General features: G+C 36.4%; 1 protein-coding gene across 1 annotated transcript in view; it reads left to right on the top strand.

Annotated features, from left to right (window-relative positions):
• The window catches only part of COG6 (component of oligomeric golgi complex 6), a 137,210-nt gene that overhangs the window by 89,162 nt on the left and 33,369 nt on the right, over positions 1–14,679 (top strand). Inside the window, exons 14-16 of the mRNA XM_069064621.1 lie at positions 9,588–9,719; positions 10,060–10,227; positions 12,959–13,066. Of these exons, the coding sequence (XP_068920722.1) occupies positions 9,588–9,719; positions 10,060–10,227; positions 12,959–13,066 (408 nt within the window). The remainder of the gene's footprint in view (positions 1–9,587; positions 9,720–10,059; positions 10,228–12,958; positions 13,067–14,679) is intronic.

Raw genomic sequence — 14,679 nt, 5'->3', positions numbered from 1 at the left:
CCTGAAACATGATACTCAATTTTGCTGGGTAGGTGACTCTTGGTTTTAATCCCAACTCCTTTGCCCTCTGGAATATCATATTCCAAGCCCTTCGATCCCTCAGTATAGAAGCTACCAGATCCTGGGTTATCCTGATTGTGTTTCCACAATATTCAAATTGTTTCTTCCTGGCTGCTTGTAATTTTGTCTCCTTAATCTGGGAATTCTGGAACCTAGCTATAATATTCCTAGGAGTTTTCTTTTTGGGATCTTTTTCAGGAGGTGATCAGTGGCTTCTTTCAACCTCTGTTTTGCCCTCTGGTACTAAAATATCAGGGCAGTTTTCTTTGAGAACTTCCTGGAGGGTGATTTCTAGATTCTTACTTTGGTCATGGCTTTCAGGTAGTCCAATAATTTTTAAATTATCTCTCCTGGATCTATCTTCCAGGTCAGTGGTTTTTCCCATGAGATATTTCACATTGCCTTCTATTCTTTCATTTGTTTGGATCTGTTTAACAGCATCTTGATTTCTCATAAGTCTGTTTTTTAAGGTATTATTTTCCTCAGTCAGGCTGTTGACTCTAATTTCATAATTTTTTTGCATTGTTCTCATTTCTCTTCCCAATTTTTCCTCCACTTCTCTTATCTGCTTCTTAAGGTCCTCTATGGCCTGTAACCAGCTTGTATTTTCCTTTGAAGCTTTTGGTGCAGGAGTTCTGACTTCACTGTATTCCTCGTTCCATGCTTTGCTCCTTTTTGTCCCCAAAATAGGAATGTAATGTTGGAATCTTCTGTCTGCTTTGTTTCCTTTGCCTGCTTATTTTGCCACTCAATTACTTGACTTTTGGGCTTTTTACCACAGTAGGACTGCCACCAGACAGGGGAGCTTTCGTCCCTAACACTAGGGTTTTCTCAGCTGCCGGAGGTATTAGATGGGTGCCCTCTCTGAGGTCTCCACGCTCTGGCAGGCTGCACGCACACCCCAGGACCTCCACCCTAGACTGCAATCCAGATCCAAGCAGGTTAAAAGCAAGAGCAATTACCCCTCAGACTGGTGCTTGGTCCCCTTACACTCTGCAGGCCAGGAGCTAAAGCCGCCACGTGGCACTGGCTGCTTCTCAACCTGGGGGTAAAAGCCACGCACTCCCACTTACTGGTCCCAAAGTCCAGACTGCACTGACCTCTCACTTTGTCCTTCTCATCTATGTGTTAATAAATCTGGAAACGGCCACAGCTGCTGCTGATCTGGAGTTCCTCCAGCCAGCCCTTGGCTGGTCAGGCCCTCCCTGGGGCTAAAGCCGCGGTGTGGGGCTGGGCTCAGCTCCCAGAGTGCTGCGATGGATTCCTGCCGGCCTGTCGTGCCGTCCTCAGCGGTAGGTTAGCTTCTCTGTGTCATTTTGTGGGTTCGGCAGCTCCAAAGTTTGTTTAGAGTCCCCTTTTTACATGGATTGGGGAGGGTGGAAGCCTGAGCTGCGGGAAGGTTGTGCTTCTACTCTGCCATCTTGGCTCCGCCCCAACCTGGAATAGAATTTTTTTTATGATCCCTTACCTAAACTCGGGCATTTGGATAATTTCCAAACATAGTAAAGGAAAGACTAACTATTCTTCAACTATTTTTAATAGTTGACAGATAGTAAAAGGACAGTAAATAGTAAATTTAATAGTTTAATAGGAGACCTATATGGTATTTGAAGATTTTATACTATTCAGAAATATCCAGCTTAAAATGTTCTTTTATAATGCCCCATTTATTGATTTGATTATGGGTACATAAACTTTACAACTAAGATGAGTAATATCTAATGTTGCTGGCATTTTAACAGATGTAGTATGTTATTACCATCTCTGCTACTCATAAACAAAATGATCATGTATTCATTAATCCATATATTAACTTTATGAAGTGTGTGTTTAGAATTCATTGACCATTTTACGATTTGGAAAACTGTGCCACAAAGTGTTTGTTTTTGTTTAAAATAGCATTCATTCTACTCTAACCTATACATGCTCTATACTGGAATCTCTATTTTTTAAAATAACTGTTTGGTGCTATATCCCTGAAAACTTTCAGAAGTGTTTCTCCATAGTCTTGTTATATTGAGATATCTGAGGAGAGGTTTGGGCTTTCTGGAGGGAAAGAATTGTAAAGATATCAGAATCACACAAAAGCCAATGATAGCTACTTCTGTGTTTACCTCCTGCTCCTAATTTTAGTGACTCTTTCTTACATCTCTTTATATGAGTCCTCCAGTTTCTTCTTGTTTACCTTTATAAAGGCTTCCCCAACTCCATAGCACCATCTGTGGCAATTTTCTATGCATCTGTTATAAGCTTATATTGATCTGTTAATTAAGATTAATACCCATTTTGATTATTTTAGTATATTATAATTAAATGACTAAAGATAAAGTTGAGTGTGAAATTTCAGTTTTGTTTCTGTGTATTGTGTCATTTAAACACTCATTTTTTTTTGTTTTTAGAACATTTTTATTACAAAAATCAGAAAATAACTATTTTGGCGATAGAATATAATTTTAATTAATCATTTCCCTGAACAAAATCATCTGTTAGAGATAATATGAAATGCTTAAAAACTATTCATTTTGAGATTTTAAATAGAAAATGGATCTGGAATCTAAATTGCAATTTATTTAAAGTGCTTCTCAGTTTGTTTAGTTGCTTCTCATAGCTGCCAAATTCCAGAGGATTAAGAAAATCATTTCTGGCTATTCACTGTTAATTTTAAATGGATCTCTTTTATTATAAATAGTAATGTTAAATTACTAATGTACTCTTACTGTTTAGTTAGGAAAAATTTAGTAAAAGATTGCCTAGCTTAAAATGAGATTATATTGTGTCCATTGTGGTTTGTCTACAAATTCTATACTTTGCTAAATTTGAAGTTATGATTGTTTTAACAGTACATGAAAGAGGAAGTTAAAGATACTCTATCTAGCCAGTACTTCCTCCTGAATATTCAAGCACCTTATTATTAACTGAAAGGAACATCTTCAGCTAAATTGAATGCCTGAATCTTTTTTCCTAATGGATATTTCCTAACTTTGTACTCAAATACAAAATGTAAAGCATGAATTTACCAGGCCTGTACTATTTTTCTTAAAATAAATAGAGTATATCAGCTTCTCCTCTCCATTTTACTTCACCCATTGAGAAGCAGATGCTTCTCTAAATGAGTAATATGGGAAAACAAATCCATACTAAAAAAGGGAAAAAAGAGCCCACATGTAAAACTTACATATCCAAATGAGATTTTTTTGAAGCATCTATATTTTAGACTAATTCATAGTGGATTAAAAATTACTAGATTGAGGCTAAACACAATGTTTATTGATTAGCATTCCAACCAAAAGGTTTTAATTCTGCAAGCACAAGACCTGTCAAATACAAACCTCTTGGGAAATATAGGTGAGTAGCTCTCTGCTAATGATATGGAAAGTGAGCATTTTTGCCCATTGATTTCTTGATAAAACGTTATTTTATCTTCCCTCCTCAAAACAAAACAAAAGCATATTGGAATCTATGAGGATAATAGAAAAGTGTATTAGATAAGTATGATGCGAACTTAACCATGTCCCAACTAAAATCTTTTCAGTTTTATCTTTCACCTGATGCTCGAGGTCCAGTTCACAATCTCACTGAAGTCACTATTGCCCGGGGAGAGAAATGAAACTATTCTCACAAGAGCCATGCCGTAGGTGTTTGTTGTTTGTTGCCTTGCATCGAACCTGACACAAACTTAGGTTTCCATTGTCTCTCATATTACTGAGAGTACCTTTCATTTACTCTGTGCCCTTAGCACAGTGAACTAACCACACCTCTTTTGAGATATACTCTGTTTTCCTATGCTCGTGTTTTCTCCTAAGAAACTCGGATTTTTCAAATCCTATCCATCTGACAAGACTCATACCAAATGTAACTTTCCCTGACTTCTGTCCCCCAGAAAAACATTCTCTAACACTGTCACAGCACTCTGTGTCTTTCTTATATCCCCATCTCATTCTCCCTTGCCTTGCTGGCTTGTAAGGTCTGTAGAAGGCAGGATCAGTAGTGTCCTTTTTACCTTTATCTTCACCATAGCTGCTAATACAGTATTTTGAACATAATGTAAACTTCCTAAATATTTTTTATGTAGAAATGAAATGACCAAAACATAACAAATATATGATGCATTTGATTGAATAAAGCAGAATGATACAAAGAAAAGGGATAGCAATTTAAGGTAAATACTTTTTCAGAATTAATATCACAACTTGGGGCAGTATATAAAAATGAATGGGAAATGGCTTATTAGGAGTATTAATTATACTGTGAATAGGCTGCCCTCTGTTGAATTAAACCCATGTGTAGGATATTTTGACTTTAATTTGAAAAAAAGTAGACTACAATAATGTTTTCATTTCTAACATATAGCTAGCTCATGTCCACACTAGTTTCAGATTCTTTACTGGCTTTATCTGGTTTCTTCAAATTTTGATATTTTTGTTTTCCAAATTATCTGCATCTTTCTCTTTTTCCCTATTTCTTATAAATGACTTTGCTATCCTTGTTAAGTATCAAGAAAATGTATAATTTATTACAGGCAAGCAATTCTAGGTCTCACTAGTGAAAAACAGAAGAGGTGCTTTTGTTAATAGACTTTTTAATTGGGTTGGAAAACTGCCAAAAAGAATAGCCTTTAAAAAATGAAAGCTGTGACAACAATTAAAATATGATTACTTTTTGTAAGATATATCTTCTTATGTGTTTATTAAAATTCTCACACAAATACAGAATTCCCTGATACCAGTGCTCTATATTAAAGCCCAGTAATCACCTGATCACCCATCTCATAGATTCAAGATACCCCAAAACGAAGTTCTAAGCAAAAAACCCTAAGTAAATGTTAATCTTTTTACTTTATTGATTCCTAGAATTTGGAGACTGTCTCAAGAAAGTTAATTTGAATCAGAAGTTCAGATCATAAGCAAGCATTGCTTTTATGAGCTAATGGCCTACTGTGTAGAAGATGAGTGTCTGGGCTCTAGGAAAGTGTCTTAGAGTCCAGTCAGGGCTCTGAGAGCAGAACCCTGTCTCTATGAGAACTGGTCCAATATATTGACAAAATGAGCTGGGTGAACCAGACTCTTCTGTTCCTTTTCTCCTTTCTTTTTCTCTCCAACCAACAATAGTATTCAGAGATGCTAATATATCATAGAAGAACAATGTTTCTTCCCCACCTAATGAAAAGAAAGAACAAGCAGTGAAAACGCATTCATATTTGTTGGAAATAGGGCTTTTCATATAGGTCTACTTTAAGAGATAAGCTTAAAAACTCTGTTATTTACCATCTCTAACTCTCCTAAGGTCTCATTGATTTTTGTGGCAGCAGATGAAGTGATTTAGAGACAAGTATGCAGAAAGAGGGAAAGACAATAGAAAAAAACTGAACGTGGTATGATTACCAATAATGGCCAACTTTTGCCCTAGAGAAGGGATGGAGAAATGTAATTCCCTTCTTTGGTTGGAGCAGTGGGCTATGGGTGTGGAATGTTGCATATGATGTTAAGCTGGTTGATATGTCAGTTTTGCTTAACTATTTTTTCCCTTTGTTACAATGGTAGAATCACTGAGAGGAAGCTTGAGGGGAGAGGTATGTCTAGAAATGACTCAATAGGCATCAATAGAACTTTTTAAAAACTCACTAGGTAACCTTACTTCCCATGATAATGCATCTGAGTAGGACTCTTCTAAAGGCTGGCATATGGAAGTAATAGTGGAGGAACAGGGAGAATTGTTTATTTATTATAATCATTATTCTTAAAGTCACACTATATCTTCCCTTTTACATATATATCTTCCCTCCCCAACTCTAAAAACGACTAATTTGGTTGATGCGTTTCCTATGTGTCCACACTGATTTCTTTAGTTATCTCCATTCCTTTCCTTCTTGTTGGAATTGAATTTTAAGGTTTACAAAACACTTTCTTCAAAATAACCTTATGAGGTAAATTTCAAAGTATTAGTATCCCTATTTTGTCGGTGTCGAAACCAAGTGTCTGAATGGGGAAGTGAATTGTATAGAGTCTCTACCCTAGTATGTCAGAACCAGGATGTGAACCTGCTGTAGACTGGGTTCTAAGTGTAAGCCTTTTTCCACTATGTTGTTGTTCAGTTGTTGAGTCGTGTCTGATTCTTTGTGACCTAGCATATGGATCATAGCATGGCAGCTCCTTCTCTCCTTCACTGTGTTGGTCACCTTCTGATCTGAGGGACTCATCTTCTAATGTCATATCTTTTAGCATTTTAATACTCACTATGGGATTTTCTTGGCAAAGATACTGGAGTGGTTTGCCATTTCCTTGTCCAGTGGATCATCATTTGTCAGAACTCCTCCCTGTGACCTGTTTATCTTTGGTAACCCTGCATAGCATTGCTCATAGTTTCATTGAGCTATGCATGCCCCTCCACCATGACAAGGCAGTGATCCAGGAAGGGAATTCCACTATGCTATGCATCAAAGAGCCAGGTCAAATACCACCTCTCCTTCCATGTATATTTCCCCGATTCCTCATTCATTAATTCATTTAATATTTATTAATATCCTATGTTGTACAGAGCACTATATTATAGTTATAATATATAATATAATATAATAATAGCTAGCATTTATGTAGTGCTTTAAGGTTTTCCTCCCACAGTTATTGGGAGGCAGGTTCGCTTATTACCCCCATTTTGCAAAGGAGGAAACAGACAGACAGATATTGAGTGAGTTGCCCAGGATCATAGAGTTAGTAGGTATGTGAGGTTGGATTTAAATTTAGGTCTTCTTGACTGTGGATCCAGAGCTCTATCCACTGAACCACCCAGTTGCGAAGTAAGAGTTTAGAAAAGACTGTCCTAATATTAAACTGTATAACAGAGTGAGGAGACACAGATACTGATACCTGTAACATAAAACCTGATACCTGTAATATAAAATGATACATGATAAGTGCATATAACTATAGAAGCAATCTTTAGGATGACAGTTTATTGGATGAGCTGCATTCAAGTAGTAATTATCTTCTATATCATTTCCACAATGCTTTTACTTTGGTAAGATTTTTTTTTAACATTTTCATTTTAAGTCAAGGAATAAAAATGAAATTCCATTATACTTTTCTTCTACCACTCTACAAAAATTTCTATGATTATTCTCTTTTGGTTAATAACAGAAAATTTGGGCATAAATGGAAATATTCCCTGAGCTTTTTGTTTCTAAGTACCAGTATTTTACATCATGTAAGTTAGAAGATACAAAAATTACAGACTGAATTTATAGTCTTAATTGCTGAAATTATGTAGTTACAACAAATTATAACTAACTACCTACCCATCCAGCCTTCTCAGCACTAATCTAGATGCTAAGCTTTACCTTTAATTTATTAAAATTAGTGGAGAACCAGGACTAGCTCTGTTTGTGTGTGTGTGTATTTTAGTATATACTTTGTCATATAAAACCTATATTATAAATCATCTTGCTGTCTCATGTCAGAGACCGACTTTGTGAGTAAATTTCTTTGTAAAATCACCTGTTTGTCCTTTTAATACCCAAATTACAGCAGTAACTTGGATTCTTTTGGGGGTTCTTAATATACCTAATCTTTAAAAAATATGTACTTCGGGGCAGCTTGGCCCCCTGAGTAGGGAGGACCCGAGTTCGGTTCCAGCCTCAGACACTTAACAACAAAAAAAAAAATTGCCGTGTAACCTTTGGCAAGTTACTTAACCCCAATTGTCCTCCAAAAAGGCAAAAAAAATTTTTTTTAATTTAAAAAATAAAAAATATGTACTCCTACACTATCAGGAACAAGGTAGTCAGCTATTCTGTGGACTCGTCTAAGATCTCAGTATTAACTACTTCCAAGGTCTGGATTCTATTATATTGACGACTCTCCATAATTAATATTCATGGTTTTAATATGTTCTTATTTTCTTCCCAAAGGACATTAAGGCATCCTAACATCCTGCCAGCTAGCAAATGCGTCTAATTCAATGGATGTGGTTTGCATTTACATCTAATTGTGAATTCCTGGCCCAAATCTTATGTTCTAGGATCAGCCTCATAGACCCTATAATCTGTGAATGTATGTTTTGGGATAAAGTGGAGATAGGAGTACATCTCAGCTCGATGAGCACTGATTGACTTTTGCACTTGGGTCTCCCACTTATCAGATGACCTGCTGTGTGTTTTCTTTTGCTTTGTGCTGAAAGAAAAAAAAGCACACATTTCCCACTGAAAAAGAAATAAAATGTTAGCCTGTACTTCATAGAAATTGTTTTTCCGCATCATTTCTTTGTTTTCTGAAACTCAGTATGTTTTATTTTATTCTTTTTGTTTTTTTGTTTGTTTTGTTTGTTTTGCTTTTTGGAGGGTAATTGGGGTTAAGTAACTTGCCCAAGGTCACACAGCTACTTTTTGTGTTAAGTGTTTAAGGCCGGATTTGAACACAGGTCCTTCTGACTCTAGGGCTGGTGTTCTATTCACTGCACCACCTAGCCACCCTATTTTATTTTATTCTTTAACAAATAGACTGAACAATAAAAATTATCACTGCTTTTAATTTAATTCAAAATATTTGTGTGTCATTCTAATAGTACTCAAGGACTGAAATGAATCTGTGATCCCATCAATTTGGGAGTTCTCTCCAATGATGCACATTGCAGCTCATCCATTTTTGCCTGTCCTGTATGAGTTTCATTTCTGTCTTTTTTTTTTTAAAGCAATTGGGGTTAAGTAAATTGCTCAAGGTTACACAGCCAGTTATTTCTAGGTGTGGTGCTAAGTATCAGAGCCCAGATTCGATCCCCCAGGTCATCCCAACACTGGGGCTGGTGCTCTTACTCACTGAGCCACCTGGCTGCCCCTAAGCAATTGGGGTTAAGTAACTTGCTCAAGGTTACACGGCCAGGTGTTTCTGGGTGGATGCTAAGTGTCTGAGCCCAGATTTGATCTCCCAGGTCATCCCGACACTGGGGCCGGTGCTCTTACTGTGCTACCTGGCCGCCCCATTTCTGTCTCTCTTCTTCCCAAGAATTCACCAAAGGGGTCCACCTAAAAATGGTGAAGGCCTTCCTAAATTTCCCCTTATATCACAAAGCTACCAGCAGAACACTAATGTCTTCCATTGTTCATTCCTCACTCTTGCTATGTCATCAGTCCATCTTCTCCTTCTGGAATAGGACATTATTTAATGTCCTTTAATGACTTCCTTTATTCCATTTGCCTTCAGAGTTCCATGTTGATTATATGACCTTGTGAATAGACTGAGCCTATTTCCTAAGCACAAGTCTAACCAATCACGGAGAGGCATATCACCAGTAGACTGGCTAATAATGAAACATTTTTCGGCCATGGTAACCTATAAAAGAAAGATATCTAAAAGTTGGCATTTTAATTGTTGGGAATTTCAGAACAAAATATATAGCTTTGACAAAATTTTGGGTAAACAATAGAATTGATACGTAAGATATCAGATCTTTGTACATTTTTATCATGAACTAACATAATTTTGTTCATTGAAGTTTACTGAGTAAATATAAATAATGATGAGTGATTTATATTTCAGGTTGAACTTCCACCACCTGATCTTGGACCAAGCTCTGCACTAAGCCAGACACTTGCATTATTACGTGAAGTGTTGGCATCTCATGACTCTTCAGTTGTACCATTAGATGCTCGTCAAGCAGATTTTGTGCAAGTATGTTGCCAATTCTTTTTTAATGATTAATTTTGTACTTCTATCACATAGTATATAACAAAAAACTTTTTAACAGCTTCTTTCACTTTTTTTTAAATAAGTCAATTTATTATCATTAAAAAGGTAAGTTTGTTCAGTGACCATACTGCTATTTAACTTTTAATTATTCAGCTTCATAAATCATATCTTTGGAAGTTTTCCTTATATATTTATATAATCTTCCTTCCTTCTCTGCTTATTGATACTTAAGTACTGTCTCTGCATTCCCACAACCTAGGAGCATAGAAACTTGCTTGTGAACTAAATAATGTACAAATTATATTTTCTTTTCAATTGTTAGGTTTTATCATGTGTTTTGGATCCTTTACTCCAAATGTGTACTGTATCTGCAAGTAATTTAGGCACAGCTGACATGGCTACATTCATGGTCAACTCTTTGTATATGATGAAGACAACACTAGCACTCTTTGAATTTACTGATAAACGCCTAGAAATGCTACAATTTCAGGTAAAGTTAATGTTAACATTACATCTTACTGTAATGGAGTTTTTTCCTCTCAATTAAGGGTTTTAAAATGCTTTCAAGTTAATAAGCCTTTACTCTGACATAAACATAGAGAAGAGTAGATTAAAAAATTATTTTCCACATTTGCTAAGGATCTTACTATGGAAAATGGAACAGAACTTCTCTGATTGCACTGAGGTAATCACTATGTAGATTTCAGTCTCGAACTGTAAATAATGTGATATACTTCTCAAAATCTGGAGCTAGCACAGGAGGTGTTAGAGAGAGCAGATATATTTTTATCTAAGTGTAAACTAGTGTTAGGCAAAACATTAGAAATCATTATACCATTCACACTAGTTCTACAAACCAAGTGGTTATCACTTAAGCTTCTCTATGATGCTTAAAGTAAATGAAATTATAAAATGTACTGTTAACACTAATTAGAAATAGTGATTTTTGATGGTAGTTAATACATTTTTAAGGAGCTAACAATGCCAGAAGCTGTCATACATATGTAAATGACTTAAGGGGTATGAATTAATTAGAGTTTATTTTGTTTTTTCCCTGATTAAACCTTTTAGATGTGATAGTCCTTTACATTTTTCACATGTTAATTTTTATATTTTTCATTTTTGTTTAATTTTTTTCAACTATTCAGGTACTTCTATGTGTATATGTACTAATATGAGTAGAAATCTTCAAATAAGACAGGTATGAATGCCAGATTTTAAAATACAGATTTAGTAAGGGATGCCCTTACTTTTATTCTCTAACATCGGACACTGTGTTGTTTGTGGTTTGATCATAAACTCACAGCAGCTTATAATTGAAAAGGACCTTTGAGATCACCCAGCCCATTTTTCTGTCATCCACAGCATCATGTGAGAGGTGGCCATCTGACTTCCACCTAGGCACACTTTTGAGACATCCCTTTCCTTTGTTGAAATTTTGTGTTAGAAAGTTTATATTGAGCCAGAATTTGTTCCCTCCCTTCTACCCACCGATGCTAATTCTGAAGAGCCTCAACTCGTCTTCTGCATGACATCCCTTCACATGTTTAAGTACCGCTATTATGCTCTATTCTAAGGTTTCTTTTATCAAGAGTGAAATACCAATAATTCCTTCAACTGATCTCCATATCTTACTTTTCTTCATTTGCTTTATCATAACTAATAAGAAAGAGTCTAACTATAACCTCCATTGGCTGTTGCCTACTTTTAAAGGGGAAGGGGAACTAGCCCGTTCCTTATGTCTAGATATAGCTATTGCCCAGTACAGTCTTTGGTCCTTTATCATTTCATTAATTTATTTTCCTTCCTTCAATAGGAACTCAACCAAAAATTTTTCAGTACTATTGTGTTCAAGGATGGCTCTGTGAGAACAAAGATGGAATAAGACTCACAACTGCCCTCAAAAAGTTTTTATAGTTTAATGGGGGAGTAAAACTCATATACAAATAACTTACATACAATACAAAATGGTATAAGTACAAAGGAAAGTATCGTCACAATGATATGAGAGATTTTACAAAGGAGCACTCTTACTTTCAGCTCATAGCTTCAATAAAAATTTCACTAGGAAGGCTGACAAAAAGTTTTTATAAATGGTGGTATCAGGGGTAGCTAGGTGGCTCAGTGAGTAAGAGCACTGGCCCCAGAGTCGGGAGGACCCGGGATTGGTTCCAGCCTCAGATACTTAACACCCACACAAAAAAAACTGGCCGTGTAACCTTGAGCAAGTTACTTAACCCCAATTGCTTTAAAAAAAAAATAGTGGTGTCTAAATTGTACTAGGAAAGGAGGAGTTTCAGTAGTCAGATACACTAGAAAGTCCATTCTAGTCCTGGAACATGGCATCATAAAAGACATTAAAAGGAAAGAATGAGAATGAGGATAGTGAGTCATCCTGTTTAGCTGAAATGTGGAATATGTGAGGAAGTAGTGTTAGTTTGGAAAGGTACATTAGAACTACAAAGGTACATTAGATGTTGAAAGGCCTTGAATGTTAAAGAATTTATTATTCAGGAGGCAGTCAGAAGTCACAAGTATTTTTAGCAGGGGAGTGATGTTGTTAGAACCATACCTTAAGAAGCTTTCTTAGAGTAAAGGATCGATTGAAGATGGAAGAGACTGTAGATATGAAAATCAATTAGGAGATTGTTACAGTATTCTGGGCCACCAGTGATGACAACTTAAACCAAGGTAAGTTGTACTGAAAATAGAAGGGAAGAGACTTATGGGGAGATCTAGAGTTGGAAGCAATTGATAGCTGTTTGTCTGTAACACTTGAAGGAGGAAAAAGAGTTAGATAATGCTAAATAAAATACCTGGGTGATTAGGATGGTAGTTCCACCAATAGCAGTAGACAAGTTGTAAGGAGGGACAGAGTTTTATGGAAAAATATCACTTCATATGGGAAACACGAGAGCTGACCACAAGTAGCATCAACAAACCTTTGTTGGGTTTGAGAAGTCAGAGAATATCCAGTTAGAGAACTCTAACGAAATGATCATCTCTGTAGAGTGCCCAACCAAGACCTTCCTCTGGCACACAAATTTCTACTATTCAGGCTAAGACTGTTTCTGCCTGTGCTACAAAAAGACTGACTTTTCTATTGCCTATTTTCACCCTGTAGACGTAGCAGTGACAAATAATTGGGATTGAATCACAGTCAAGAGAATTACCATCAAACCCCTTCCTCCTTTAAAATAGTGTCCTCTGTTATATTTCAGATTGAAGCACATTTGGATACACTTATAAATGAGCAAGCATCTTATGTATTAACCAGAGCAGGTCTGAGTTGTATCTACAATGCTGTACAGCAGTATAAACCGGAACAGGTAAGAACATGTTAAACAGCCATATATTTTCTTGAAAGTAGTGGGTCACTGAATTGCATTATTGTAGAGAGGTTTTATTCTTCTTTCATTTTAGAGATGTAGAAAGTAAGACTTAGATATATTAAATGCAGTTTGCTCTGGACTCTATAGTGTCCCCATGAAATGGATCTGGTAATAGTATAATCAGCTGGAATTTCTCTATCATACTCCAGAAACTTTTTTTTTAATCTGGAAGCAAAGAAGAATAATTAAAAGTAGTGTGGTAGAGTAGATAAAGAACTAGAATAGGGGTTAGAAGATCTGGATTCTAGACTCGGATCTCCAACTTTCTGCTAGTTGTATGATCTTTGCAATTCCCATGTGGGAAGCAGTAAGTAAAAGGATTTGACCTGGCATAGAGTTTATGATGGGGGAGTAATATATAATAAGCTTGAAAAGATAGACAGTGTGGCCTTATTGGGGAGGACTTTAAATGCCAGACAATGATTTTGTATTCTATTTTTGAGGCCCTATCAATCAGGTAATAATCATCAAATATTAAGCGCTTGCTATGTGCCCAGCATTGTGCTAAACACTACAAAGAAAAGCTAAAACATAGTTCCTGCCTTCAAGATGCTCACATTCTAAAGAGGGAGATAATATACAACTAACTCTATGAATAGAAGATATATACAGTGTAAATGGGAAGTAATCTCAGAGAAAAGACATTAACCTCCAACATTGTGGAGAAGTGAGAAAGGACTCTTACAGTAAGTAGGATCTGAACTGAGACTTCAAAAAAACCTGGGAGGTGGAGGTGAGGAGCGAGCATTCCAGGAATGGGGGCCAGCCAATATATCTATGAATGGAGTCAGGAGATAGAGTGTCATGTCTGAGGAACATGAAGTAGGCCATTATAGCTGGCATGTGGTATACATGGGGGGAATTAGTGCAAGAAGACTAGAAAGGTAAGAGGGGACTCCATTATAAAGGACTTTAAAATGCCAAACAAAGGATTTATATTTGTATGAGGAGCTATAGGGAACTGCTTGAGTTTATTGAGCGGTATGAGAAAGGGGAGGGGAGAGAAGGGCATTGTAGGAGGGAAGCATGGTCAGACTTGCACTTTAGCAGGATGATCATTTTTTCACCTGAGTATAGGATCAACTGAGCAGAAGATTATTGCGTTAGTCTAGCCATGACCTGATGAGGTCCTCCAGCAGGGTTTGATTGTGTGAGTGGAGAAAAGGGGCATATAAGAGAGATGTTGGGAAAGAAGAAAAGACAATGCAAAAACAGATTGGATAAGTGGAATATGTAAGAGATTGGAAGAGTGGGACATCAAGGTTGTGAAATAGTTGACTGGAAGGATTGTCCTGCCCCCAGCAGTAAAAGGGAAGTTGGGGAAAAGGAATAATTTAGGGAAAGACTATGAAGTCTATATTAGACATGTTTTTGAGTTCACCTGCAAAACAACCAATTTGAGATAAACCAGAGTCAGTGAGATTAGAGGTCAGGAGAGAGCTGTATAAATATCTAAATCTTGGAATTATCTACTTAGAGATGATAACTGAATCCTTTGGAACTGATGAAATCAACAAAGCATAAAGTATAGAGGGAGAAGGAAAGAGGAC

Source organism: Petaurus breviceps, unplaced genomic scaffold (genome assembly GCF_028583685.1).
Source record: "Petaurus breviceps papuanus isolate PSGF00001 unplaced genomic scaffold, PetGlider_PUasm1.0 90639, whole genome shotgun sequence".
Taxonomy (NCBI): Eukaryota; Metazoa; Chordata; class Mammalia; order Diprotodontia; family Petauridae; genus Petaurus; species Petaurus breviceps.
The sequence above is the reverse complement of the archived record's forward strand: the minus strand, read 5'-3'. Positions and strand labels throughout refer to the sequence as shown.